General features: G+C 43.6%; 2 protein-coding genes across 4 annotated transcripts in view; one reads left to right on the forward strand and one right to left on the reverse strand.

Annotated features, from left to right (window-relative positions):
- The window catches only part of SPNS3 (sphingolipid transporter 3 (putative)), a 45,256-nt gene extending 44,066 nt beyond the window's left edge, over positions 1–1,190 (reverse strand). The window contains exon 1 of the mRNA XM_040532295.1: positions 1,071–1,190. The gene's annotated coding sequence lies outside the window, so the exon portion shown is untranslated. The remainder of the gene's footprint in view (positions 1–1,070) is intronic.
- Positions 1,191–1,273: 83 nt separating this feature from the next.
- On the forward strand, positions 1,274–26,571 carry UBE2G1 (ubiquitin conjugating enzyme E2 G1). Of its 3 annotated transcripts, XM_040532297.1 has the most exons (6): positions 1,280–1,564; positions 15,152–15,254; positions 18,120–18,217; positions 19,286–19,464; positions 23,175–23,297; positions 25,366–26,571. In XM_040532297.1, the coding sequence occupies exons 1-5, from the start codon at positions 1,519–1,521 to the stop codon at positions 23,259–23,261; spliced, it is 513 nt and encodes a 170-aa protein (XP_040388231.1). In that variant the 5' UTR covers positions 1,280–1,518; the 3' UTR covers positions 23,262–23,297; positions 25,366–26,571. The 3 variants fall into 3 exon arrangements, with proteins under 3 accessions (XP_040388232.1, XP_040388231.1, XP_040388233.1); XM_040532298.1 differs by lacking the exon at positions 23,175–23,297 and having other exon boundaries at positions 1,274–1,564; XM_040532299.1 differs by lacking the exon at positions 1,280–1,564 and having other exon boundaries at positions 18,125–18,217.
- The last annotated feature ends 967 nt before the right edge of the window (positions 26,572–27,538 follow it).

Consider the following 27,538-nt stretch of genomic DNA (forward strand, 5'->3'; position numbering starts at 1 on the left):
GCAGAAAAAAATAAAGAGGTCTGTTTTTGTAATGGATTTGAGCATTTTGGCGAACTGTTAGAGGATAAATTCTTTTAGTAACTTCTTGCAATATAGCAAGGAGTTTCCTAATATCTATCACTGATAATAATTATTCACACAATTAGCCAGAAACTGCATTTCTTTGACAATTAAAATGCAAAATTGAAGAATCCAATAGGATGCTCACAGCCTATGCAGAGGAGCAGCAAAGCCCACACCTTTTATTTCAGTCTCATGCACCAATTTATCACAGTGCCTTTGTTTCCGACAACACATGAATATCGAGGCAATTTTTATTTCTGTCAGTCCTTCTCTGGTCATTTACTTCATTCTTTGGCATAAACTACCCCAGATTTTAGCTCTTCCTCTCAGCAGTTCCTTTCCTCAGACTTGCAGTCACCTCCTGAAGGCTTTTGGTGGAGATCCAAACTCAAGACTACATTCCCCGAGGAGAAACCAATCCAGGAGACCCCCTTTACCTCATAAGTGCAACAAGGGGTTTTACTTCAGCATTTTATACCTTTTTTTTTCCTTCCCGGGCGCACCTCCAGCGCTGGCAGCCTGCCGGGCGCCGCTGTTCTCCTCAGCGCGCTCCCCCTCATACAAGCGTCCCCATCACACCCACAGCCAAATCCTCCTACATTTTGCAGCAATCCTGCACTGACTGCGTTAAGCAACTTTTCCAGAAGCAGACACCTCATTACAAAGCCGCTCTTTTTAGCCCCCTCTGAAAAACTCGTGTGTTTTACTGGATCTGGGAAATGGCAGCAGTGTGAGAGGAAGCAGGGCTTTGAGCAGGGACAGAATGATCAGATAGTTTTTATTACACACAGCCCTGAACCTGAGAATAGTCTCGTGCAGTGTCTTAGCTCAGGAAAGCGGTGAGGAAACTGAGGAAAGCTCACGGGTAGCTGTCGCTGCCCTCAGGAGGAGCCCCCCTGCCCTCAGCGAGACAGCCAAGAAAGCGGCCGTCAGCACTGAGCTATGGAAGAACAGCTCTCAAAGCCCCGCCAGACGCAAGTCCTCCTCAGCAGCAGCTCCTTTCTTACCTGCAGGCTAGGGCTTTACAGAAGGGGAAGAAAAAGAAAAAAAAAAAAAAAAAGAGAGAGAGAGGGAGATAGAGAGAAGTGACCTTCTCAAGATGGCAGCCGAGGCCAGGCTCGCCCCGCCTCCCCGCCCGATATCCCCTCTCAAGATGGCGGCGCGGAAGGGCCGGCGGCGGCGCGGAGTGCGCCTGCGCGCCGGGCCCGGAGTGCAGCGAAATTCCTGGCGGGCGGGGGGAGGAGGAGGAGGAGGTGGTGGAGGAGGGCGGCTCGGAGCCACGGCCGCTCGCCCCTGGCAGGGACCCTGCGTGCTGTGGCGGCGGCCGGCGCGGAGCCAGACCCCCGGGGGGCGCCGTGCGGGCGGGCTGAGGGCCACTCGCCGCCTCCTCGGACGCTCGCAGCACCGGGAGCCGCGCCGTCCCCGGGACTCCCTCCCCGGGCGGAGAGGGGGAGAATGACGGAGCTCCAGTCCGCCCTGTTACTGCGGAGACAACTGGCAGGTACCGGCCTGGGGGGGCGGCCGGCGGCGGTGGGCGACCGGGGGGAGACCAGAGGCGATCGGCTGCGGGAGGGGGGCGGGGGGGAGCGGAGGACGGCCTCTGAGGGACGGGGCCTGCGCTTGGGGGGCGGGAGGGGACGGGTGTGAGGGGGGAGAGCCCCCCTGAGCCCCCCCCCAAATCCCCCCTCCCGCCGCCCCCCTGCCCAGCCTGGAGCTGAGGGAACTAGGCCGAGGGGGGGAGGGGGAGCTGCCTGGCCGGGGGGAGGGGTGCGGAGGGGCCGGCACGGCGGGGGGGTAGGGGGGGTGTTAACCTCCTCCGCTGTCCCCGGCTCCTCGGGGGGCTGAGGAGGGGGAACACAACGGCCCCGTTCGGCCGCCGCCCCCCCCCCCTTTACCCTTGTCTTCCTGGCAAAGGAAGGGGGCCAGGGGCGGGGGGGGGGGGGTTTCCGGGGTGTCTCGGTGGGGTTTTGCCAGCTGCCGGAGCGCAGCGGAGGAGGGAGGGCTGGTTGTTGTGTTTTATATATTTATTTATCTTTTTACACCCCCCCCCCCCTCAGAAACAGTACTTCAGGCCTTCGCACCTTCCCGCGGGGACCTGAGGTGCCCCCGTCCCTCTCCCCTCCCCTCACCCCCCGTGCCCTGCCGCCCGGGGAGGCGGGACGGGAACGGGGAGGGGTGGGCACACGCCGCTTCCCCCTTTGTTGGAGGCCCGGGGGGGGGGGGGGCTGCACCGGGGCTGCCCCCGCTGTGCGTGTGGGGGTAGGACCGCCGGCGGAGGGAGGAGCCGGCGGCCGGGCCCGGGGCCGCGAAGGGCCGGGAGCGGGGCTGCGAACGGGCCCCAGCCCCCTCCCTTTGTCGCCGGGCCGCGCCGCCGCCGAGGGGCCTCAGCCGGGCTTGGTTGGACTCGGGTAGACTCGGCCGGGTTCGGCTGGGCTCGGCCCGGCTCGGTTGGCCTCGGCCCGGCTCGGCCCGGCCCCGTTGCGCATGCGCGGGGCGCACAATGCGGCTCCATGTGCCGCCCGCTGCCAGATTTAAAGAGAAACGCGGCCGGGAGCCCCCCCCCCCCCCCCCCCAGCCCCTGAGGCGCGGCCGGGCGCCCCGCGGTGCCTCCCCTCACAGCTCCTCCGTGCCCACATGAGACGCCTGCTAGGTGCACCCAAACACGTCCCAGGCATGCCCAGAGGGACAATTTGGGGTGACACGGGGGGTCAGGGGGAGGTTTGGGCGGACATTTAGGGCGGTGGGTTTGGGGTGCAGTGGGGGACCACAGGACCCTGTCAGCGGGAGGGAGGGGAGTTGTGTAACTGGCTCCCTTCAGTTGTGCTCGGTGCTAGTAAGGGTGAGAAACTGAAGTATAGCCAACCACTAGCACAGGAGTTTTTTGGTCCCTTTAACATGACGTTCTCTTTCATAAAAACAAGCTTACCTTACATCTGCTCGTGTTCAGGAGTGTAGCCACATACTTCTTGAGTGCCTTGGTGGCTACCAAGCTGCTGGCATCTGGTGAGGTGTCCATGTGGTCAGATATGCCAATAAGAGTAGGTATAAGTCCTGTAAGCACAGGACAATAACAGGAGGTATGTGCTGTAGTATGGGACAATAACAATAGGTATATGTCCTGTAAGCACAGGACAATAACAGTAGGTATATGTGCTGTAGCACGGGACAGTAACAATAGCTATATGTTCTGTAAGCATGGGCCAGTTGGATGTGGAAGTGGACTTGCACACTCTTAGGTAGACTGCCGTTAACCCCCAAACCTTCCTGCTCACTGCCTTCTGAAGGTTTCACATGTAATGGCAAAAGCTGGTAAACTTTTCCAGTTGCCATCTTACTGATTCAGCTGTGCTGACTCAAGTGCTGTAGCTGTGTGACATAAAACCCTGCGTGGGGTTTTTGTGTTTGAAGTACTGTCAGTACTGTTGGTATTCTTCTTAATGTACTTTTAAAAAAAAAAAAAGTACTAAGAGTGGTTGTGGCAAGTGTTGAAGGAGAGCCTTGAATTCTTCGAGAGTCCTGTCTGGAAGAGTTACTGACCTGAGAAGGAGAACCATTTCTTCCTTATTTGATAACCTAAACAGTATCTGAACTGAGCTGAAACTAGACTCTGACACTGCTTTTTCTGATGGCAGGCTACTTGAAATCGCAATGCAGAGACTGAGCTTCATGATGTCTGATCTTCCTACCCTACTGCTGACTGTCTTCTTCCAAGTCTCAGCTGCTCCAATGTGTCTCTTTGTTTACACTCACACTGCTTGTTCTACCTCAAAACAAAAATCAACACTGTGGTATTCTTTCTTCTGGTGGGGCTGGTATTTCAGCCCTTCTACATGCAGCTTTTGCATTATATCGAGTGTGGTGAGTCATTGGGTTGTACTTAGTGGTTGGGTTTTGGAGGACAGCAGACTGGCAGTGGAGGTGAGTTATGTGATCTAAACTTGTTTAAATTGCTCTAGATCACTTGCTTATCAAGGCAGCTGTATTCAAACCACAAGAGGTCTGAGGTTGGAGCTGTTAGACTTGGAGCAAGTCATCAGGAGGTGGAGGAAGGCTGAAGGGGGGACATGAAGCCCATGCAGTTGCGGAGCAGTTGAGAAATATGGAACTTCTTTAATGAGTGATGAGACCCTAGATAGTTATTCTCGCATTGAGAGAGGTAAAAAAAAAAAAAAGTCTCCAGAGGAGAAAGAAAGGTAAAACAGTAGTCCTCAGAACTGTTGTCTGTTTTGTCTCCCCATATGCTGTGTCTTTTAAAAAAGGCATTATGGGGAAAATAGGTGTCTGTGACATGTAGCACTTTAATGAGTTGTTTTAGTTCTTGAAGCCTCTGTTAAAGTGAAGGTCAGCTGGTGAACTTTTTTTTTTCTTTTGTCAGTGAGACTTAAAGCTAAGGGTTTTATCAGAGTGCATTAAAGAAACGTGACAACGTAGCCCTAAGATTTTCCAGTAAGTGTATAAAAACTGCTCGCTTCTCTAGAGTGAGCTGGCTTGTATTGTAACTTGAGGAGGTAACTGGTACCACTGTACCATATGTACAACATGCTTGTCCGTGTAAGCAGCACGTTCTGGATGCTGATAATGCTCTAAGAAGGGATATTCAGCAACAGTCACAAAGTGGGTGTAAAGTTAGATGTTGTGGGCTTTTCATACTAAGTAGCTTCAATATCTCTGCGAGTGAAGTAGCCATATTGCCAGGGAATTAGTAACTGGTTTAGTATCTGTGTGCTTGCCCACCATCTAGGCACAAGAACAGTTCAAATCAAGATAGCTGGAACTTCGGGCGCTTTTTAAAAACTGTTCAAAGGCACTGCTGAATGGGGATCTTTGACTACCAAAGGCAGGCAGTGCACTGGCACTAAGAGTGGAGCCCTAGAGGTTTTCCTGTGTGAATGTCTGTAAAGCTAAATGTCTTTTTCTTCTCAAATCAACTTAATTGTAAGCTCTAGCAGCTTCTGGGAATCTCTTAAACTTCAATAAACATGTGTTCTTGCAGATGTATGTTTGATCCCGATTTTTGGATCGCTAGTGCTGTGGAAGAGAAGCCATGGCCTACCCATTTCCTCTTATGGATAAGGTGCAAGGAAAATTAAAAGAATGAAGTGCCTCTGAACTTTGGGGGGTAGGGTATGATGGACAGACAGACATGCAGGGTCAGGTATGTAGATCAGTATAATACTGGATCAGCAGAGTTTATCCCCCTAAGAGGCGATGGGGTAAAATGTGTTCTCCCTACAGTCCAAATACATCATGCTCTTTAAAAAGAGATGGAACAAAGAAGAGCAGCTTTACACTCTCAGGTCTCCAGATCTGTTGAGCCCAAGGGTTTTGTAGACTGAGGCGTTTTCTCTAAATGTTCTTATTCCATCTTTGTGCACAATCGTTGCTGACACAGAGTAGGCAGACTTGTCTAGTTCATCTGGCAAGATCGTGTAGGGAGGATGCAGTTAAATCAGTGGTGTACAGTGGAACCAGAAGTGCGAGTAGTCTGACACAAACACGGCTTGCTGAAAAACAGGGGAATAACCTTGCCCTCGTTGGCCAAAGTTCTGCTGCATTGTATATATTCTCCAACTTAGGATACCAAAAATCATGCTAATAACTTTCTCAAACACGAGAAACACAGCATTGCTTCAATTTCAAGTGTTTATAACTCTCATTTCAAAGCAAAAATGTCTAGTTAAAAATTAACAAATTGGAAAACTATATTAAATACTTAACGTGGCAGTTCAACAGTCTTTTGTGGAAAAATCTTGTAGTATGACACTGAACTAGTTGAATTTCTGGCAGTTACACAGGGTTTCCTTCAAAATATTTTAGTAGTAAATTCTGAGGGAATTACAGAATTGAGATTGTTTTATAGATTAAAGTTGAGATGGCGTATCTCTTGGCTGGCTGGTAGTACAAGAAGCCTTTGTTTACAGTTGAATACTGGCTACTTTCTGCCTTAGAGTAGGTTAGTCCACGAGATAATACCATCTGAGTGGTACTTACTCAAAGTAATAAGTTGATGCTAATCTTCGTATTAGCTTCCTTGGAGAGGTATGTTTCTGTGATAACTATTCATGATAACACAGAATATTACTTAAGTTTTACACCTGCAGGACCTTGGAATCTTAGCTCCAGTATCACTTAAATGCTGTACGACTGCTGTGTTTAAAAAAAAGTTTCATTTTTAGATGAGAATCAGTCTTCATTGCTGTCATGCTTTTGGGATGCGTAGATATAGCATGTGCATACTGATTATGTTAACACTCTTGTAGTGTAGCCCCCCTTCATAGCAGATAATCCTGTTTTCTTGTAAGAAAGTGGCTGAAGCATTAAAGCTACCTCGCTCACACTGGCTTTATAGATAACATCACTGCTAAAAAACATGCATTGTTACAGCGACTGCAGTCTGAACAGCGTGAGCAGACTGAATTTCTGTTGCACCACAAGTAACACAATGGATGTGACTCGTGGCAAACTTTACTAGCCACACATGTTGGTTTTTCAGATGCTCGTGCTGCATGAATGAGCTGAACGGTGCTTTTTTGACTGCAATCACAACAGCAAAAAATCCAGGGATGCTGGTAGTTTTGGAGAGTGACGTCTAGCTAAACCTCAGAATGGAGGGGCTTGATGACTCAACCAGCTACTTGAACAAATGAGATGAGCTACCAGTAACAACCTGCTTCAGCACGTTGCCCCTTGAAGGGCTGTCTGTGGTCACAGCCAGTTGGCTCTGGTTAGGTCAGTTCAGTAACCTTTTGGGGAAAGAACCAAGCTGACTGGAAACAGTTCTGTTCCCTTCTCTGCTCCCCCCAAATGGGGCATTGTAATTTGCACCACACTGTGGATGTATCTGGATCTGACAGTGGAATGACTTATTTCTGTTCTGTTAGGGGATACTGGGATGGGAGAGTACTGCTGGAGATGTCGTAAAATAAGGAGTGGAAATAATACCTGTTGAGAAAATACTTCCATTAGAATTCCTGATTTATCAGTAAGATTTTTATTTGGAGATGTTAAATCGTCCAAATCCTGCTAAAATGTCTTGCCTTGTGTAACTGTTGATAATAATTCCAACTTCAGTGTCAATGAGTTGTCTGCTGTAGAAATGTAAACTGTAAAGATTGGTTGTCTTGCCATAGATTACTCTTTATTTCGGTCTAAGAGAAATTGAATTGAGATGGACCGAGTAGAGTAAGTAGTCCTCAAATAAAATATGTTGTGACTATAATGGATTCTGCTTTGATTTTTCTGCATCTCATGCCACTTTTTTTATGCAAGACTTGGAACAGCACATGCACATGCAAGTAAGATAGGATTACTTGTGCCCTTTCATGGTTGGTACACATCTCTTTTCTGAAGTCCTGTTATTATAAGCAGTTTGAGAATGAGTGGACTTTGTAGATGAAACTTGCTTGCCTCAAATAGGCATTCTGCTAAATCTTCTTCCCCTAGTGTGTTTAATGTAATCTTTGTTCTAATCTAGGTGTTTTTGTTTGCCACCTTCGAGGCGGGGGTTTTATGAAGGTCTTTAAGCATGTGAGGTATTCTGCAGAAGTAAGCTTTTAAGTATTGGTGCAGAGTGGGATGGAAGCATTTAAAAAAAATAAAATGCAGCTGTTTCTTTTCAGCGTAAAGATTGGGTTCTGATGAAGCAGAACTTCTGAACTAGAAGGCTGCTGCTGTGCTGAAAGTATGAACTAACCAAATACTGAAATGTGTGTGAAGTCAGATGCCTGGAGAAGGAAGAGCAGGTGCTTTGGGTGAGGAAGGAGGGCATGTAGCTCTTGAAACTCTCACAGTCTCACTTTTGTCCCAGTGTATGGGAACAGAATCTGGTAATGCTTCACGTTGCGGGTCTGTGCTATCACCGTGCTGCACCTGCTTTGTGCTTCAGTTTTCAGTGGTGTGTGGCTATCTGTCAGTAGACTGGTCTTGGCATGATCTGTCGCGTAAGGAATCTAGTAGGTCTGCGCTCTAGGCTACCTACCCTGCAAGTGTAAGTGTTCGTACTTAGTTCTCTTCTCCTTCCCGCTCTCAGGTCCAAGGCACATCAGCTGGAACAGAGATCAGATATCCAGACCCTGTAAGAACACTAAGTATAGCAATCTAAACAAAATAGGATTCCATAAAAATAACTGCTGTTGTGGGGGTGAATGTTAGCAGTGCTTGTTCTGGTTTAGATTGATAGTAAAGACTCTGATAGAAGCCCTTTGTAAAAGCTTTCCCATGCAGTCTTTCTATGTGTGGTGACTGTTAAGGGAAACACGTTTTCTTGCAATCATCACACCACCTAGTATGTCAACCCGGCTGGAATTTTAGTTGCCTTGCTCTTGGTACTGATCTGAAAGATGATGCTGTCGAGAGTCAGTTAAAGGCAGATTTCTTAAACAATTCCGAATAACAACATAATTCAAATTCAGGTGCAAACCTGTTATTCGTATGAGTGAGAGAAGAGAACAAGCAGGAAGTGTGTCCTTGGTTTGTACACCAGCTTACACATATGATGAAGAAAGTTTCTGAACTCTTCGGATGCCAGCATCTCCCTATGGCAGTGCTGTGCTACAGCCTTTCTATTAGACTTCATAGAATCGTGTTTTATTCTCGTATGTGAACACGGATCCTAGAGCTTTTCATTCTGTTCAGCAGTGCTGTTCCATAACTAATGCATGTGAGGGTTGTTCAGAAGATACTTAAATGGATTTTTTGTATCCTTAGGCTGTCAGTAGTTTGTAAACAGCTGTTTAATAAAATTTTCCTACTATCCATGGCAAACTCGTCAACTATATGAACGAGTGACAAGTAGGATGACAGTTGCCTTGCAGAATTCTAGCAGTGTATGTGGTAGACATCTGAAGCTCTGGAGGCTCCTTTGTTTGCGAGAGAAATAAGCAATTGTGGAACGTGATTCATCTGACCTGTTTTTGACGTCTGCTTTGGGATGAGATAACTGGAGTCTTGAACTCCTTATCCTGATAAGATCTCTACTGAATGCTGTCGAGGGAGCATCTCAAATGTGTGTGTACCCACCTCATACTTCTGTGACTGAAGAGTGCACGCTAAGGGCAGGACGAGGGTGGCACTTGTGTTATTACTGAGTACAGTGGGTGAATGTGGCCCCATGCTGTGACTGACTCTTTGGGCAAACCTGCTGAAGGTGTTCTGGTGAGAAACGTGCTGCTTCTCAGGCGTGACCCTGAGAATCAAGCTTCTTCTGATCTTCTTGACTCCCTGTTCTTCCCATCCTCCCTCCTGCCCAAAGCTCAGACCTTACTAGGACTCTTTCACAGGCTTGTTCAACCTCAGTATTAACCCGGCTGAGGTAACTGCTGGATTCTGGTGTGACTGGAATAGAAAAGCATGCTTCAAGCAGTCTAGTCGCAGGAGCTCTTGAGGAAATGGTTTGTTTTTCAATTTCTACCGAAATGAGTGTTCATTGTAATTTGAACACTGGTTATACATTTACTGCTGAGAGTCTGTATTCCAGAAGCATGTTTCAAAGCCTTAAACAGTACTTTGAAATTCAGAGATTTTGGTCAGCTGTGGCCCTGGCTAGGAAGTTTATTGGGGCTGAAAACAAAAACCAAACAAGAAACCTCTAACTCTGTCCTCCCTCCTTCCCAGACCTGCTCTCCTGCGCGCATCCTTGGAAGGCTGTGCAGGTGTAGCTGAGGAGACAGTAAGAGGAGCACAATTTGCAGCTGTGGAGCGTTGCGTTAGGCTGATGCCCTGAGCAGCTTGCATGTTGATGCTAAAAATGTACCAGAGGAGAGCTAGGGCTGTAGAAGGCTGTGATGCTGCCCTCCTCAACAGGGGACAGCACGTGGAGCACTGCTAATCAGTTGCCAGGCTGAAGTTAAGAGTCAAATCTAGAGATGCTACTGAAGTGGTTGATAGAGATCTCTCCTTAGGGCAGGTTTGTATTTACTGCTTCGGTCTCAGTGCAAAATAAATAAAAATGTCCTTAGAACAAAACTGTTCTGTCTTAACTGCTCTCTGGTTTGTCACTGCCGGAGTGGCAGCCAGGAATGCATGTGCATCATGTGCTATGTTTTGACTGAACTTCTTGGATGAGCTCGTGGAGCAAGACCGAACATGATGAAAGCAGATAACATGGAGAGCTCTGGGAGCAAGTCTGTATGAGGAGATCGTGTTACTTCAGCAGTATCCCAGCACTGATCTTCTAGATTCAAAGTCCTGCCGCTGCATACGTAGGCAGAACGAAGAGTCTTGAAAATCATACCTGACCTCGGTTCATCTAACTGTGGAAGTCACCGTGTGGGGTATGGAGGAGAGGAGCCTAGGAGGGTTTTCAGGCTCACCAGCTGGTGCTAAAAGCTCCTGGACTAGCGCTGAGGCTCACAAAAGGCACCCAAGAAGAAGCAAGCCTAATCTGTAGCTAACTGAAGCCTCTGGTACGTCCCATACCTGCCTGTGCTGGGAAACGGCTGCGGGTCAGGGAGATGACTTCTCTGGAAGCCTCAGCTGGGACTTGGTCTGTCCTCATTTTGTTTCTGCTTTGGACTCAGTCCCCTGGCAGCACAAACCTCAACCACTGTGCAGCTCGCTGAAGAGGCTGCTATTTAAAAATACTGTAGAAGCTTGTATTTCTGAAAGCTTTGTTCGGTGGTGTAACTTAACCTCGGCAGTGTTGGTGTGCAGCGGTTGGCAGCCGAAGCGTCAGGCTGAAACGCTGAGATGCCGCACATAGCTGCTGCCTGCAGCCACGGGGCTCTTTCTGCTTAGTCACTTCTGTTGACGCTGTTGCTTTTGGATTTCTAAAAGTCTCCTGGTTTCAATAAATGCAGCTTTAGCGAGTGTGGAAACATCAGTAGCTTGGTGTAAACTGAACACAAACTGGCAGCATGGCATAGGGTATGGTATCGGCTCCAGCTTAAGGCGATGGGATCTGGTTCTGAGCTAACCCACCACGGGAGCACCGGGGTGCTGGCAGGCGGTGTGAGAAGCCAGGCGTTGGGCATTAAAGCCTCTTCTGGACTTAAACAACTCTGTCATGGGCCTGCTGGCATCTCCCAAAACAGGTATTGATTCAGGACTGGGACTAAAGGAACCGACAGCCTGATTTACGAGCAGCCACAGGATTCTTTTCCCTGCGCGTTGCTGCCTGGCAGCTGCCCAGGCTGGTGTGCGCTGGCTGTCAGCTGCGGCTTGAGCTGCTGAGAACTCTACCTGAGGGTGCTTCTAGAGGGAATGTAAGAAATTTTCCACTGGGAAGAAAAGTTTCTGTTACATCAAACTATCAGAAACGCAGATAATTTTGAACTAAATACTAAACAGTAGTGTACAGTGCATAGCAGCAAGTAACCTGCACTGAAGTTTGAGCATGGACGTGATGGAGATGTGTTAGTGTGCACAGATTTACACTGAAAAAGTACGGGATGTCTCCAGTTAAATAAAGGTATTGCAGAGAAATAGTGTGTCGAAAAATAACCTGGACGGACGCGGTTCTCTGTAGGTGTCTGACTTCTCGGCTTTTCCAGGACTTAGAGCCCAGCCCTGCTCTCCAGCGGGGCTCTGCAGAGGACCTGCACCAAGCGCTGGTTCCCTCTGCCTGGCAGGAGGAGGGAAGCGAATCCTTTGCTCGCCATCCACGGGTTTGTCTGGGAAAGCTCCCTCCCATTCAGTTCACAAGCAGTTAAGTGCCGGGGGTGGTGGGAAGTGACAGACGGAACAGGTGTCTGCTCTGGGAGCAGTGTCAGTGTCACCGCTCCGCCTGGCAGCAGCCTGCCGGAGCCTGGTGCCTATGCTCCTCGCATCCTTGCGTGAGCTGTGGTGTGGGTACGTGGATTGGGGGAAAGATTTTACTGCTTTGTGAGCCTTAGCTCATGGAGAGAGGTGTTCCTACCTCTTCTGATAAGCAGCGGTGGCTCTGTCCAGGAAAAATAATTAAACAAGGCTTCGGTGTTCACAAGCTTTAATGAGTACTAGCTCGTAACTGTCCACGGTAAAACAACCAAGGACGATGATTTTCACATCCCAGTGCAAAACTTGGCTGAGCTATCCTTTTTTTGTCTGCTAACTAGCCATTGGTGGATGTTCTGTTTAGCATAAAATTAGCTTTTCCATCCAGACTGTCTAACTTGCTTGTGGTAATGCTGCGTGCCTCTACTGGAGAAGGTGCTCGAGCTCATAGCCATTGTTCTCCCTCACGTTGAATTGTTTGTGCAGTAGCTATTTAAACCGTGCTTCGGTATTGCTACAGAGAAAAGAAAGCGGGAGAATTTCTTGCAAGCAGAGGCTGATGCCACCTCCAGTAAAAGACGTAACGTCACAATTTGCTTTATAGGTGACGTCCCCTAAGCAGATTTTCCTAATCGCTGCCACCGAGGGTGTTTGTCAATGGCTGTCCCTCTCGTACAGCTTAGAGGTTTCTGTGTTACAACAGTTGGTATCCAGCAACCTTACTCCTTCTCACAAGATCTCTTGCCATACAGCGCTGCAAGGTCTTCGGTATGAGTCAGAATGCAAGAGCTGGCTTTCATTGGGAACAAGTATGTGAAAAATGCTTCAGAGGAGCTAAGGATTAAAAAAGCTGTTATCTGGAGGCTGAGGCAGATATAAAAAGAAATGGAAGTAGCACAAATCAGGAAAGAAGAAAAGATGTGCCTGCTGGACTTTAAAATAGTGTGGCATGCTGAATACTTCAGCATTCAGAAGCATCCTTAATTTTCCACTTTTAACTTTTTGTTCAGCGTTATCACTGACAAGTGATAACGGGCAACCAGTAAGGAAGCTAAATGGGAACAGCTCTGTTAGCAGTTTACACAGGAAACTTGCCATAAACTGATTTCTCCCTCTGGAGATGTAGAAATGAGGGAACTTGTTTTGGAGGCTTACTTTCAAATTTGAAAGTCTTAGGATGCGATACTCAAATCTAACATCTGCACTTTCTGTTGACTCCTGTAGTTGTGCTGGATGTTCTTCCTGCATCACACTACTCATACCCTAGTGGGCAACTTCAGCATCCTGAACAGAGGCATTAGGACAAATCCTTTCTTTTTGCACAAGCAATAGACAACTTCTAATAAAACCCCATGAGCAAAAGCAGATCATGTTCAAGTATTAATGTCATAGATCATTTAATATCTGGTGCTGAAGGAATGTCTGTAGCAGGGAGGTGTTAGGGGACTGGTGAAGCACAGTATTTTTTTTGGGTGGGATGGGCTTGCTCTTCTACAGCAACTGCTTCTGACTCCACGTGATATGCTTATTCTCTCTGTCCCTTTAACCTAAAATTGGATGGGATTGTTACTCAAGCTTATGCAGTTGTTTCAACAAAGGCCCTGAGATCTTGGAGGGTGAGAACTGGCCTGCTTAGCAGAGGTGTGGTTGTGCTATAGGTTTGGGTTTTTGAAACTTGCATCTTGGTTAGGCAGCCTGTGGTATTACCTTTGTTTTAGGCATTGTTTAATGAAAATATGATGTGGTTCAACACTTCGGTCTGTTCTGTGCTGCAACTCAGAGCGAATGTTTGACTTCATCTGTTGACTGAACCACTGCTGTGTAGGTTCTAAGAAAAGCCCTTCCAACATACTGCCAAGAAATGAAACATTTCTTGGGATTTTAGCACTGACTCATCTGTGTGGATAAACTTGACTCTGAATTACCAGTGGCTGAGTGAAGTCAATATTACTGCTATCCACCTCCTCAGGATCTCGATCCTTCGTATGAGCTGAGCACTCTTAGTGTTTGGACTTACTTGTCTCTATAGAGCTTGAATTGATTATTGTGTCTTTTTTTAACAATGCTTTGAATAGTTTAATTCTTAGTTAGAGCAAACACTGACTGCAACCTTATGGACCACTGGGTTTGGATGTAATGGTAGCCTCCTTTCCGTAAAGGTACGAAGCTCTCACTTGAGGTTCTTCTCTGTGTAGCTGAGGGCATTACAAGGAGCCCTAAACTCAAGTCTGATACCTAGAAACCAACACAAAATACAGCCGTTGCTATGCATTTTACGTAGAAGGAATGTATATAGACTAAGTGGGGGGGATACAGTGACCTCTAATGGGGGCTGTGTGATGCCTGGCAGGATTTAAAATGCATGCAGTAGCAGCTGTAAAACAAAACGAACCCTGATGTCATATGGAAGACAGACCAGTTGAATGAATAATTTCTTCTCCCATTCCCCTATTCTAAATGCCGAAGATCCATCTATCATGAGTTTGTACTGTTTGAAATGCTGTATCAAGAACTTAAATTTGGCATCAGTTGGCATTTAAATTGGTGTCTGACCCGCAGCAATCAGCTGAGACATTCTTTTCCCTACCCCAACTTCCCTCTTTAGGCAGTACTCATTTGAGGTGTTTCTTCCCAGATCTTGTGCTTTTTACTGGAGCAGGCTGAACACAGTTGGTAGAGTCTGTATCCAGGCCTGACTTCTGCATTGCTATTTCCAGATAACTTCCTATCTGGCTGTAACTATATGAAGTAGCTTACAAACTTAGAATCCTGTTTTGCTTATCACTAGTGGATAAAACTGTAAAACAAACAAATGAAAAACATAACAAGCTTATCTTCTAGGCTCACTTCTAATAGTTCAGAATTTAGTAAATTATCATCTCTAAAATGCACTGGGCACGTATCTCAAATCTTTTCAGAATCTGAAAAGAATCATTTAAGGGACGTAGGATGTTAGTTTTAAATAAAGAATATGTGACTCTTCTGTTAACATTTTTCTAGACCTAAAAATACACTTGAGTTTAATCTGGCTGCTCAGGGTTCTTGTGAAATAGTGTGGCTCTTTAACTAGTAGCAAACGTGGCTTTTCTTCATTTGCATGCACACCTGGTGGCAGCTAGTTTAGGAGAACATGTCTGAAGGTGCTGAGTACAGCTTGGTCATCCTGCTCCCGATGCACTCAGCTGATGGTGTGAGTCAGGCTGGGTCTCCACTCTGGCAGCATGCAGCTGTATGTGGCAGGGAGTTGAGGATACTCATCCAGATCATAAATCCATCAGTAGACACCAGGTTGCTGAAAGTCGTGGGGTTTTTTTGGTCACTACAGAGGCATGAGCAAAACCAGCGAATAAATACAATAGGCACCTAAAGTCACTCTTAAATTCTTTTTCCTACACAGAGCTCAACAAAAATCCAGTGGAAGGCTTTTCAGCGGGCTTAATAGATGACAATGATCTTTATCGATGGGAAGTCCTTATTATTGGTCCTCCAGATACACTATAGTAAGTACTACTACTTATATAGAAACTTAAGTAGAACTCTTATTTACTAGTTCTAGCTCCGTCTAAGTAGAGATGACCTAAATCTTCCTACGAAGTTAGGTAATGCTGTTTAGTTGCTAGTAAAGTATTTGTAAATAGCTGAATTTGCTATGAAGTTCTAAACCTCTTTGCTCCCCTGGGAAGCTGCAGCACTGATCCTGTTGTGCACTTGTGTGGAAAAGAGAGAGGATAGGCTATGCTTAGGGGCAGCTTGGTTTCTATGCATTGAAGTAAGGCAGGTGTAATCTGCTTGCTGTCACTGCTGCGAGGCTCTAGCTTAGCTGATAGCACAACTTCAAACCATTCCAACTTCATGCTGGCCACTGTAGGAAAATATTTGAGAAGGATGCAGTTGGGAAACTGCAGCAGGCCACAGAACAAGCCTCAAGTCCTTGCAGTTTGAGATGGGTCAACCCTTACAGTGATCACTGTTTGCTGAAGGAGAATTTCCCAGTGTGACCTGGAGTACTTTAACGCTGATCAGATTTGTGTTGTAGGCAAACCTTGCATGGTAGGCTTCAAAAAGCTTGAATCTTTATCCTTGCTCCTAAGGGCAAGATTCTTTAATGGACGCTTGCACAAAAATGCGTGCAGTTCACAGTGTAAGTTCTTTTTGCTGGACTTGAGTTTGCTGCACTTGTGAAGCTACACACACGTGTGTGTGTGTGTATATATATATATATATATATATATATATATCTGAAGCACTCCGGCACATGCAGTGCAGTAGCCTTTTAGAAAACAAAAAAACCAAACCTCTGGCTAATTGAGAGAATAACTTCTCTTTCTCAGAGGTTGCATATGATCATTTATTCTAGCTCCTGGGAAAAGGTTTTATGCCCTGAAAAGGTCAGCTTAAAGTGTAGCTCTCAAAGATGAACTCTGTTCTCCTTTATTAAGCTGTTCCAGTAGTAAATTACTGATACAGAAAGCCTTTTAGTGGCATTTACTCGAGGTCAATTTTAGTTCCAATATCAAATCATTGTATACCTTTGTCTGCAGGCTTCTGAGAAAGTAGTTAAGCACAACAATCAAATTGCTTTGGCTTCTCAAGCTCGCTACATTGTGATTCTCAAGTCTTGCATGAGAGGAATTCTCCAACTTGTGTTGACCTCTTTTTGAACAGTGTTGTAGTGGCTACGTTATATTCTCATGGCCACTTTATAAATACTGTCAGTAAAGACATATTGCTTTTAATTGACCTTTTCCTTATATGTTTAAAATTGCAGTAGCATTTTTTTCCCTACTTCAGTAAGGTGCTGAGCTTGTTTTGAGGCTTGTTAGATAGCAAGCTCTCTTCTGCTCTAGTCCTTAGCCACTTTTTGTGTTGTAAACTCAGGAAAACTAGACTTTAGACTTAGTGCATGATGCTACTGATAGAGGCTCCTTTATCAGAAATATTGCTAAAAATGGTACTGGTCTCTCTTGATTGACAACTCAATTAATTGGGTACACGTTACAAACCAGGTACAACTTTATTTATATGCTGTTGATGAGGGGCAACCAGGTACCGCCTGGTTTACAGCCTGGATTTATTATCTGCTCCTTTAAGAAGGGAAGGTGGAACTCTTTTCACTGTGAAATGTAGAATTTAATTGGTTTGGGGCTATCAACAAATGTAATTTAACCTTCCTTTATCTTGCCTAGTATGGATGTTAAAATATCTGGTGTTTCTGGAATTCTTACCCTTCCTAGGAAGAGTAATAATTCTTTGGAATTTACATTCCTGAAACTTGTTAAAAATGAATACTGTGGGTTCAGATCCCCTCAGCTGCTCTCATTTTAAAAGCCAAGTCATTTAGATATAGTGTTGTTTTTTGAGACACCTGCAAGAATTATACATCTTCTTTTATTGTTGGTGGTAAAAACTTATTTTCTCAGTAGCCTGTGAGCTCTGGATGCAGGCTTCTACTCCATTATGAACAGAGAAAAATAGATGCACAGAACAGCTCTTTCTTACTCCAATTCTCATGGGAGTGGCTGTTGAGGAGTAGCTTGTCATACTGCATATCTCATGCCACCTTCTTTGGAGGTTATGTTCTAGTTTTGTAACGTCTGCCTCTGCAACTTCAAACTTGGTAACAAACTTCAGTTACAAGAAACGATTATATTTGCTAAGTATTCCATCTGTAAGACTTCCTTTGAGTACAGGCCTTCACTTTTCTCAGAAAGGAGTATTTCTAGGTATTGAAACCTAGCTACTTAAACTGTTACTTCAGTTAATGTGGACCTGACTTTATGCAACTCCCACATAAAAACTGGATGTCTCATTTGTTGCTGTTCTCCAGTTTAGTGGGTAAATGTAATGCTGAAGACTTCACTGTTGTGCCTGAGTCCATTTAGATGAGTATTGAAAAGGTATTACTGGTAGACACAAACTATAAAGCTTTCTGTAACTTTTCACTGAGGCTGATACTGAGAGATTAGGACAGAGGTGTTTAAAGGATAAAGGAAGAATATAAACAGATACCTGTGGGGCTGTACTTGAGAGTTATTGGCAATATTTTTGTTGTTAACAAATGTGCTGGGAGGAAAAATGAGTTGTAATTCCAGATAGTGAATTCCCTGTCACTTTTTTCCTATGGAATATCATTCCAACTCTTTAAAAAACAAACAAAAAAAGGCGTTGGGGAACTGGCAGCATCTTGTGAAAGGATCTTCTCAGTCTAGAAACTCCTTTCATTGCCTATGGGAATGTTGGTACTGCTAATTAACAACATGTTAAGCTGTATGAGGGGTAAACGTAGAGTTTTTGGTGCATCAGTAAGTTCCAGCCTTCAGCTTAAGCTTACAAGAAACTCTACTAAGATATTTTTGATTCCCCAGTGAAGGTGGTGTTTTCAAGGCTCATCTTACTTTTCCAAAAGACTATCCACTGAGGCCACCAAAAATGAAGTTCATCACAGAAATCTGGCATCCGAATGGTAAGCAATGTCAAAGTTTCCGCTTCTTGCAATTAAGAATGAAAATATGAGCAAGACAAATGAATACAATTCTGTTTGTGTTAGAGGTATTAAAATATTTGTCTTCCTTATGCGAAGACAGCAATAACTAAACGTGGAAGAGTTTGTAATAGTGCTGCTCTGAGAGACTGCTCCTAGAGTATTTTTCACTAGCTTATTGGATTCTTGGTAACTGTTCTGATTTTTATATATTTAAGTGCAAAGTTCTGGTCTGAGGAGAGAGTTAACTTCTATACTTGCCTTCTGTTATATCTTCAAGTGCTTCATTTTTACTGTATTACCAACTTGACAGTTCAGTGTAGAAGGCCCAAGGTTGTCCTCCTTCAGTGAAGCATGGAAGGAAATAACAGCATCTCTTAGTCGCTCCAAAGATGACTCTTCCTAAGGTTTCTTTTATTTCTAGTCTGCTGGACATAGATGGGAAGGTGAAATAAACTGGAAGAGGGTTTTTACTGGGAAGTAGGAATGTTTTTTAGGTTTTAAGTCGCTAGTGGAGATGTAGATATTGAAAGCTGGGAGGAGACCAGCACACTGCTCCTGTCATAAGGGAATGTGAATGTGTTGGTGCTATGTCAGTTTCAGCTCCGGAAATGTCAGAGTACTTGCCAGCAGTTTCTGATTCTAGCAACTTAAGTGATATTCCAATACATTGCAGTAGTATCCAGCTGATGCTTATGCTGTGGAAGAAGTCATCCTCCGATTTGTTAAACTTTAACAGGAAAAAAAAAGACCTTCAGTGGAAGCCTAGTTAAATTAGTTTTGAGAGTTGTTAGCCTGGTGTTAAAAAATAATTTCTTCCCACCCATGTATTGCCTCCTCCCCCAGAAGTCTAGGCACAGTAAGACTTCCACCAAGCCTTGTTTCTTAGAGATTGAGCTCTGTAACATATAATTACTTTCCTTTTTATAAACTTTATTTTACCAACATGTTTTTAGGCTAGCTGGAGTGAAGGTTAACGGTTCCATAAGTATCCTGAAGAAATGCCAGCGTGTTGTTCATTACTGAAGTATGCCTCGTTCTATTTTGTAGTTGACAAGAATGGTGATGTCTGCATTTCAATTCTTCATGAGCCTGGAGAAGACAAATATGGCTATGAAAAACCTGAGGAACGCTGGCTTCCTATTCACACAGTGGAAACTATAATGATTAGTGTAATTTCTATGCTGGCAGATCCCAATGGTGATTCTCCTGCTAATGTTGATGCAGCGGTAAGATTTTTTTATTCTTAGCCTGCAAATTGTCATTAGTGTAGAAACAAACTTGAGATAGTATTTTGCTTCTACTTTGACAAACAGTACAATAATTTTTCAGGTGAACTTTGTACAGCATGGACTAAGGCTACCTTTTTGTTGCGAAAAGCACTCATGTTGTGAAATAGAATTTCCAGCTAGCCCTGGTAAATGTCTTAGAGAATGCAAGGGAGAGATGCTGTCAAGCTTCATAGGCACTGGTTTGATTTCTCCTGTGCAGTAATGCAGTTACTTGTAGTAAATAACTTGAACACAGATGTATTTGAGTAGGCCTTGGCTGCTTTGGTCTCATGGAAGCTGGCTGTAAAATCCTGTGTGGTTATATATGTGTAACAGTTACAAGTGCTGTTAAGTTTAGCTGTGGAAATAGACATATTCTAGAACCTGTTTTTGTTGGTAGTACGTTATTTGTATAAATTAACAACATTTTGTCTTAATGAATCTATTAATGGCTTAAATAACTCACTTTGAAGGGAAGGAGAAAATTTAGTGGGGGTACCTCAGTATAATTTTGTTGTGACTTTTTTTGTATTTACCTCTTTAAAACAGTCTTAACCTGAGCATGGAGTAAAACTGTAGGGTTGTCTGTGCAGGTCTGCTTAGAGAAAATACTTGAAGGCTTCACTGGGCATCCGGCCTTTAAGTCTGGTGTTGTCCCAGACTTGAATGCTTGAGCAAGGGAGAAGGGCACAACTTACAGTCAGAGGCTGGGGTGAATCTGCAGTGAGGATCCTGTCATAAGTGTTTGCAGGAGTTCCGTGCAGCAAGCACAATGTTTCTGGAGCATGGCCTGTGCTGCGTGGGTGTATAAACACAGCTATTGGATCTCTAGAAGAGCTGCTTTTATAACAGAACAGCAATCAGACTAATAACTGTTTGCGGTGGGGAGGGAAAAATTCTCAGTTCTGGGGGAAGTGGGAGAACAGACTTCTGGCCCTATTCATCTGAGAGATGCTAACATAGTTACTTTCCTTTGAATTACTCTTGAATTGCAGTACAGAACTGACTAATACATGCAACGTGGTTGAAAAAGAAGTTCCAGGTTTAACTGGAAGAGTAAGGAAAGGGAGATAGCAATTGGAAGACACAAAGTTTTCTAGAAGCATGTTAACTTCCTCTGTCAAGCTAGCTTTTCCTTCCTAAGGTGGGCAGGAGTTTAGTTTCTGGAAGCCTTTCATCTGCTGTGCTGTTAGTGTTTCCAAAGGTGGTTGAGCTTTGCTGAAAAATCGTGTGAACAGTCTTATGTGGAACAAACTTAATGGGGTAAGAAAAACAAAGCCGCCAGAAATTGTAGTGAAGAATTTCCACATTTAATATTCTTTTGTGTTGGACCTCCCCTTCTCTCAACACTTGTGGAAACAAATATCCAGGACATGTGGATGTTTTCTGTTGGCATACTTGAGAGCACTGGAAGGAGCGAGTTATTAATGAAATGCTAAAAGTACCATTAGAATTCCTCAGCTTACGAACTCGTGTGTTGAATGTAGGTGACCTAACTCTGGAGAAAGCTTGTACTTCTAGCTATACTTATCACCAACTAGCATCATAAGTTTTGTTTTTAAATCTTTCTATACTGTACCCCACTCTCTATCAGATGCCTCAGGAGCAACTTTGTACATGAGAGCTGTCTTAGAGACAAAATTATGCATTTGTTTACTGGCTGGTAAGTTGGTCCAACCTTAGGGTAAAGATTGAAAATGCCTTAAGGAAACAATTTTCTTTTACCCCAGCCTGAAAGAACAAAACTTTAAACCAATCTCAGACTAAAGACAGTACCGAGGCATGACTGATATAACTTTGGATGCCAGTAACTCTTTTTCTGACTGTAAGATGTTAAGTAACTTTTAAATTTAGTGTGCTGCTTCAGCAGCTTAGCATCTCCTGCTGGACTGTAGATTGCATCCCCTTTGTGTTAACCAGAACATCCTCATCAGGGTAGTAAAGACTTGGCGGCTCATGTCCTCTTTTCTGGTCTGCTTATCGAGGAGTCTTCTAGTTTACTGCAGCAACAGTATTTGGCAGTTACTAAAAGTTATTTTGCTCTCCTTAACTTTTAGTCTTCAGTGAATCTAGAAAATGAGGTGTTTACAGGCAGGTCATGGCAGTAAAGAGCAGGGGGAATAGCTGCTTCCTGGAAAACTGAAAAATGTGGGTTGGAATACTCTCTTGGGGTGGGGAAAGTGAGGGACAGGAACCTGAGTACATGCTGTGAGAAGCAGATGGAACTAGTTTGTAACCTGAAATGAGAGTTTTGGAGAGTGTTGTCAAATTGGGAACTTAACTTGGTACTTAATTCTGAACACTTGTCTCATAGAACTACAAATAAAGGGTAGGAAAACAAAATACCAAGAGTCTGAAGCTAGGAAAGCGCACATTCAAAGCTTTTCTTGGCCTTAAGTACTCTTGTGTAAGCTGTCCTGTGTCCCCATCCAGGGAACCACATGCTTCAGGATTAATTACTGAAAATGGAGAACAAACTAATTAGTAGCCTTGTTTGTGCTTTCTTTGGAAAGATAAAACACGCTGGGCTTTCCAAGATGCTGACTGGTTAGGTGAGCGTGGAGGTGGTGAATGTTGGGATGTACCAGTTATCCCAGTTTTCTCTCTCGCATGTGCTATGGCCTTCACCCCATGCGGGGGGGTGGAAAGGTGTTGCCTGCCAGGTTACCTCAGGAAGAAAATGTGATTATTTTTTTTTCCCAACCCCATAAGAATGTTGATAATATATTAAAAAAAAAAAGAAAAACAAACTTACAAAGAACCCTGTATTTCATAAAATATTTCCTGTCACTTCCTTGCTGAACTGTAAGGCTGTAAGGCAGCAGACAAGATGTGAACCTGTGTCTCAGTGTGTGCTAACTCCTGTGCTTTCATCTGAGTGCTTCGTGAAGCTGACACAAAATAGCTTAGAGTGACTGCACTTCTTCCTGTGAGGTTTTAGTGATACTATGGTTTGCACATCTCTGGGTTCAGACTTATCTCTTGCCTATCTTCATGTTCGTCTTTGTTCTTAATCTGTGTAGTTCTGAAATCAAGTACATGTCCCAGGGACCATCTCTGTAGGTATGCTGAGTATTCTGTTAAGGTCTTCCTTGTGGAGATGATATTGTGCAGCTGCACCTAACTAGGAGTTTTTTCATTCTAAAGATACTGTTGTGCCTCTTCTGAATACTCTGACTTCTGTACTTCTATCCTGGAGTGTACTAGCTAGATGTAGAGAGTTGAACTGTCCTAAAAATTGCAGAACTACTGGCTCTACAGTAGCTGTGTGCCTTTTTGTTCATCACTGCAGTTCAAGCCAGTTCCTATAACCCATAACAATAGCTTGTGGTCTGCAGTTTGCTTCTGCTTGTCAGGCTGAAATAAATGGATTTCAGCCCAGGCATTGCAAAATGCTGGTAGCTACTAGATTAGTCTTGGGGAATGCCTAAAAGCCAAGGGGGGGGGGGGAGTCTAAATCTTTGCTGTCTTGTGAGCAACTTGCATGAAAACCCAGAGCAAGTGTTCAAGCCCTGAATGTTACAGGTATTTAGTGAATAGCTCAATGATTGTAAGCAAACTTAGGTGTTGACTAGATGGTAAATGTCTGAGAACAAACACCAAGATTCTTCCTAGAGCTTGTATATGGTTATAGCACTGACATCTGAAAGCTGTCTATTCAATTACAGAAAGAATGGAGAGAAGACAGAAATGGAGAATTTAAAAGAAAAGTTGCCCGCTGTGTAAGAAAAAGCCAAGAAACTGCTTTTGAGTGACACTTATTCAGCAGCTAGTAGCTTCACTTTTTCAGGGTAAGTATCCTTTTGAAGAAGAGTTAGTTTACCTGAGTTGAGGATTTTCTAAGTGTTGCTGAGTTCAGTTTTTTCTCAGAAAGGAAAAAAAATCTTCTCAGCTGCTTGGTCTTAGTGGAGTTCTTTGGCTGTGTGCAGCCAAATGACTTCATAGTTAAAGCAATGCTTAAACTTCCTAGTGCAGTAACAGCCCTTCTGTCTAGATTGGGGAACTTCTGAATAGAATAAATACAAGAGTACTAGAGAAGTTGCGATTCCCTTCAGCAGTATTCATCTTGCTTCCCTAATAGGACTTAAGGATTACTAGTGTTGTACTAGAAAGGAATACTCATTCCTTCATATTCATTATTGTGAAGAATGCTTTTTTTGGAATATTAAAAACATCCTGTATTGCTACCTTAAGTTTATATGTATGTATGTGGCACTTCTCTTGCAGTTATTGGTGGCGTGTTGCTTGTTTTAACTAAGCTTTTACTGCCATTGTTAGGAACTATTCAGATAAGATTGTTTCAGGTATCTATGGGACTTTTTTTAACAAAGTCTGCTAGTATGTCAGAAAGAACTAAGTTGAGATATTAGCCATAGATTATATCAAGAAAAGTGATATTCTCTTCAGCAGCCCCAGAATGACTTTTTCACTGGGGAAGCTTTAGGAATAGTTTCAGAAAAAGATTCTGCTTGAAAACTGAACTAGCATATCTGAGAACCTGTTTTCATGTCAGAGTAGCTGATGTGGTATTTACACTCTTTCACCCTAATAAAATGAATTCCTGATTCCAGATGCTTACTGTAATTTGAACAATCCCATCTTCAGTGTTTTTTTTAAACAATAAGTACTCATAGAAAGTGCTGTATTAAAATGTGGCCTTTAAATACATGGCCTTTGGGTACTTTAATCTTGGTACGCCAGAAAATTCAACTAGCTAATTTTCCACTCTTGCTTTTTCAAAGCAAAACAGAACTTCATGTTGAAGCTGCCCTTTCTTAATGGTTGGCTTGGCAAGTAAACTATTCTAACCCATTTTGCTGGGGAAGCCCAAAAACATGTAATACTAGAGCGCCCATATAAAACTTGGGGGGGGGGGATATGGTACTGTGTATTGTACAGAAGGGTTGTGCTGTCTGGACAACTAGAAAAGCTTGTCAGATGTTCCCGCTACTCAGTTTTTCTTCACCAAGGTTGCATAGGAAGTATTTGCTTGCTTTACACTCTTGGTCGTACTGCTTCTGGGAGGAGTCAGGGGGTGTATGTGCTCTGTGACAAAGTAGTACTGCAGCATCTCTCCTGTGAAGAAATGCTTTGATTGAACTGAACTCTCTCCAGAATAGAGAAAGCATGAGAAGTTCATAATTCTGTCCAAAGACTAGGCAAAGGAACTGAATGGCTTATACAACTGCCCTGAACCAGAGTGTAATAGTTTGTAATGTAACTGGCAGTTCTTCCTTAGGGAATAACTGAGCAATACTCCAGAATATCCTGAATTAACCTTAACTCTGTTGCCATGTTAAACTCGGCCATAGTGACACAATGCTTCTGACAAATACTAAGAAATTGGTTGTAGTACTTTTTTGGAAGGCAAAAGTTTTTCTTAAATCCTGTTGACTCCTAAGTAAGCTGTGGGTGATGAATTGGATGAGAAGGGGCTTTGTAGCTGGCTTCAAACACTGCTTGGTGCTTAATGAAGCACTGCTGTGCCACTTTGTACCGTACTTCGCTGTTGAAACAGCATCCATCCTTCACAGTAAGTGGTGCACAGAAGCTTCGATGAAAAACCTATAGGTGTTTAGTTTTGTGTGAATAATCAAACCTTTACACACTATGAACTTGGCAAGCAACACAAGTGACAGGAGCCTGAAAGACTGATAGTTGGGCTGAGTCGCACAGTATGCTGAACCTAACTCAAGTCTTTCTCAGGTGATGCTTTTGGATGTATGCATCTTCTGTATAGAGGTAGGTAGACTTCTTGAATAAGTAATAAGTATCTTCCTTGAGTTTGAAACACTAAAGTTTTAAAAATAGTTAAGGATCATGAGTGTTTTTATTCTAATAATTGTGATTTCTTTGTAGGTCTCCAATTGAGAAACATGGCACTGTTTTTTTCCTGCACTCTACCCACCTATTGCTGGACTTCTGTTGTTACGAGTTGGCAAACACTGGCTGGAACTGGGCTGCAATAAAACATGCCAGTTATCAATGCTGACAAGAGCCTAACAAGTGCCAACACAAGATGATTACGCATTTTGAAATCTAATGAACTGCTTTAACCTTCAGGAAGAATTGTAAAGATGTGTACATAGCACAACATGATCCGGATAATATATATACTGTTCATGTACATCCACAAATACACATTGTACCAAATAATGCTGTCTGTAGTTAGGAATAGAATCGTGTAAATTCTAAAGATTTTAGCAGGTTTTTCTTTCCCTACTCATTGTTTCCTATCAGTTTAAAAAAATCGAAACAACAAACAACAACTTGTGAAGCATGTCAGACTAAAACCAATTAGGATTAAAGTCTTTTTTCCACTTTAATTTTCCTTTGACCCACTGAGGCTTAATTAAAATCTCTTGCTTATTGAAGTTTAGTATCTCTTTTGTTTTTTGGAAATGTGCTCCCTTTTATTCCCTCATCAGAACTTAAAATTTTCCTAATTAAACCTGAAGGGATTTGCTATCAATTACTTGTGTCTTCTTTTATGATGACCTTTGTAGTCTCAAAGGTGCTCTTTTTTCCTTCAACCCTCTTTTTTTAAAAAAACAAAACAAAACAAAAACAAAAAACCCAATTGCACATGCTTCTTGAATTGGGTATAGCAATAAAACTGGCCATGGAGCACCCTTGAGCAGCCTGCTGGGTTTTTCCCTTCCAAGGGACTTAAGTGTTTTCATTTGGAAGTTGAATTGACTAAGTTAGTCCAAGATGGGATGAGCTGCTTTTTTTTAATGGGTGACTTTTTTTTTTTTTTTGCCTTTTGCATTGCCTGTTTGTGGGGTGGGGTGTGTGAGGGAGACTTGTTTTATCTCAAGGTTGAATTCAAGCATGCGCATCTGTAGGCTTTCAAATGACTAACTTCTGGGTTTGGTATCAAAAATAGTTTTCTCCTTATCCCTTTTCTCTCTTCTGTGGCCCTTCATATTCTTTGCCTTCTACTTCAGAGTTTCCTCACCTAATGTACAAAGAAAATTGCGATGTATATTTTCATGTAATTTGATTTTTTGGAATTCTGTCACCTTCTGTAGTGAGTTCTTCCAAAATATAATTTTTTCCAATAATAATGTGTCAAACTGGCTGTCTTCAGTATCTAAATAGGAAGGGGGAGCTGCAGTTGGAATGCAGTTTACCTGAACATCTTCAGCAACCTGACATAAGCAAACTTCCGTTTAACTTGACATACTGTGTTTAATCTTGAAATTAAAAAAAAAAACAACAAAACACTTTTCTTCCAGTTGGAACCATCCTTGTCCCTCCAGTGAGCAAATATTAATCTCACAGTATCTGATACTGGAGTTTCCCAAGCATGCCTGAAACACCTTTCTACCAAAGAAACTTTATAGAAGATTTTGCAACTACCTGACTGTTCTCTGCTCTGTCACAGGTTTGTTTTATCACAGCTTTTAACAGCAGAGTAACTCTACTAATAAATAAAGAGTTCAGTGTTAAGAATTATCTTTTAAGAAGCATTCAATACTAACTTGCTAGCTGTGGCTGGACTTCATTTCAGGTTGCACCATGCATATACTAAAAGGCATAGCTGCAGGTTTCTTGTGGGGATGGCTGAGGTGGGAGAAAGGAGATGGTTAACAGTGGCAAGATAGGGTATGGGACAAAAAAAGCCATTGAAGTATAATAATTAAGACTTAGAAGTGGAGGCATTACTTCCTCCTACAGGTATTTTAGATAAACAGATGTGTTTAATGTTCATATTTACATATTTGCTAACAAAGTATTTTGAGAAACCATTATTTATATTTGCTTTTAGTTGGATAGCCTCCTCCTATGTAGAGAGAAATGCACAGTATTTCAGATCTATTAGTGTTCAGACACAATTGCTAATTCTAGTTCCCTTTTGAATGCTCATCTAAAACTGTCTGGGAGGAATTTTCTTGCCTACCAGCTGGCTGCCCTTTTTCAGTTACTGAAGAGTTAGGACTATGCAGGATCCCAGCAGCATGGTGCTATTCTTTCCATAAACAAAGTATTGGAAGAAGCTGCTGCTCCTGAATCAAGTAGTGGAGGA

Source organism: Cygnus olor, chromosome 20 (genome assembly GCF_009769625.2).
Source record: "Cygnus olor isolate bCygOlo1 chromosome 20, bCygOlo1.pri.v2, whole genome shotgun sequence".
NCBI classification, from domain to species: domain Eukaryota; kingdom Metazoa; phylum Chordata; class Aves; order Anseriformes; family Anatidae; genus Cygnus; species Cygnus olor.

Excerpts from the sequence above, each read along its gene's own strand:
- UBE2G1 (XM_040532297.1), top strand. The coding sequence starts at position 1,519 with ATGACGGAGCTCCAGTCCGCCCTGTTACTGCGGAGACAACTGGCAG. Across the intron at positions 15,255-18,119 it reads GGTCCTCCAGATACACTATA|TGAAGGTGGTGTTTTCAAGG; the intron begins GTAAGTACTACT and ends TTGATTCCCCAG. Across the intron at positions 18,218-19,285 it reads AGAAATCTGGCATCCGAATG|TTGACAAGAATGGTGATGTC; the intron begins GTAAGCAATGTC and ends TCTATTTTGTAG.